Source organism: Prenolepis imparis, unplaced genomic scaffold, assembly GCF_030444845.1.
Source record: "Prenolepis imparis isolate NDT839.2.m4 unplaced genomic scaffold, iyPreImpa1.0 SCAF_12, whole genome shotgun sequence".
Taxonomy (NCBI): domain Eukaryota; kingdom Metazoa; phylum Arthropoda; class Insecta; order Hymenoptera; family Formicidae; genus Prenolepis; species Prenolepis imparis.
The window spans coordinates 15564341-15566137 of NW_028141170.1; the positions used below are offsets into that span (position 1 = coordinate 15564341).

The window sequence follows — 1797 nt, forward strand, 5'->3', positions numbered from 1 at the left end:
AAAAATAAATATAAATCCGCGTATCGCTCGATGGGGCCTGTTTTTGCAGAATTATCATTTCGAACTGAAACATCGCGCGTCAAATAAAATGATACATGTTGATTGTTTAAGTCGAAATGTATTGATGGTAAATTTCGTTTCCGTGGAAGACGAGCTTATGTATAAGCAATTGGCAGACGCGAAATTAAAAGAAATAGCCGCGGAGTTCGAAATCAAGGATAATAAATACTTTTCATTAATAGACGGATTAGTATTCAGAAATTATAAAGACAAGCCTTTGTTCGTGATACCGGATAATATGATAAATAGTATTATCAGAGTTTACCATGACGATATGGGTCACGTTGGCTTAGAAAAGACAGTTCGTGGAATTCTCGGTCATTATTGGTTCCCCTGCCTTATATAAGTGGAAAGTGAGGCTATATATTGAAAATTGTATTAAATGCTTAAGTTGTACGATAGCGTCGGGAAAAAAGGAAGGTGAGATGGAGTTGGTGGAGAATTGTACCAAGCCCATGCAAATATTGCATGTAGATCATTTCGGGCCTCTTGAAAGAGAAAAAAAAGGATTTAAATATATTTTAATAATTATAGATTCATTCACCAAATACGTATGGCTTTTTCCTTGCAAATCGACAACTTCCGAGGAAGTCATTAAACATTTTTCTTCACTTTTTCTTTCTTTCGGCCTTCCAATAAAAATAATAAGCGATAGAGGAACTGCTTTTTCATCAAAACTTTTCGCGGAATTTATGAATTCGAACGAGATAATACATACCATGACAGCAGTGGCCTCGCCATAGGCCAATGGTCAGGTGGAACGCGTAAACCGTTTTCTTAAATCCACATTGGCGAAAATGATTGACAACTCCGACGAATGGAAAAAATATTTAGGCAAAGCCCAGTACGTGATAAATAATACCGTGCATAAGGCAATTAATACAACTCCGAGTAAATTGTTGTTAGGGTTCGAACAGCGGAATACGAACGATGATGAATTACGACAGTTTATCGAAAGTTTGACGAATATCGACAGGAATTTTGTAGAGACACGAAATGAATTAAGAGATGCGGCAGATGTTGTAAATCACGCGTTGAAAGAATATAACAAGTCTCAATTTGACAGGCGCCATAAGAAACCGACTAAATATTGTGAAGGTGACTTAGTATTAATAAGGGTCTTACAACATAAACTGGGCACGAATAAAAAGTTATTACCAAAATATAAGGGACCGTACCAGATTAAAAAAGTTTTGAATAAAAACCGGTATGTAGTAGTTGACGTCCCGGGTTACAGTCACTCGATAAGACCCTTAAATACTATCTTATCGGCAGACAAAATTAGAAAATGGATTAAGATATCGGACAATGATCCTGGTGGATCCGACGTTTAAATTTGTGTGAAAAAAAAAACAAAAGTTCATATTGGTGTTTCATTAAATTTTTGACGTACTCGAAAACTCGTAGCGAAAATTAGTTCGAGACGCTAGGACGGCCGAAGCTGTAGGCTACCGAATATATATATATACTATCTGTATGATTTTGGAGCTATGACAAAAGGGCACAGACATTTGAAAAATAACGAAAGAGCGTAAGAGTGGGATAAAGCTTAGGTATGCGAGACCGCGAGAGCCGAGGCAGGCAGTCTGAGTCGAGCGACGATCGTAACGTTATAAAAGCAAAAATCGATCGCAATAAAAGAAATATAATTTGCGCACTATAAGATCGGCCTATTTGTATTACCTATATTTTTATATTGTGGAAACTAATCAGTTACGTTTGTTTTGTTACGTCCTG

General features: G+C 36.7%; 1 protein-coding gene across 1 annotated transcript; it reads left to right on the forward strand.

Moving 5' to 3' along the window:
- Positions 1-857: 857 nt before the first annotated feature.
- On the forward strand, positions 858-1394 carry LOC145943445 (uncharacterized). The gene has a single exon (XM_083050950.1). The coding sequence runs from the start codon at positions 858-860 to the stop codon at positions 1392-1394; it is 537 nt and encodes a 178-aa protein (XP_082907076.1).
- Positions 1395-1797: the final 403 nt, after the last annotated feature.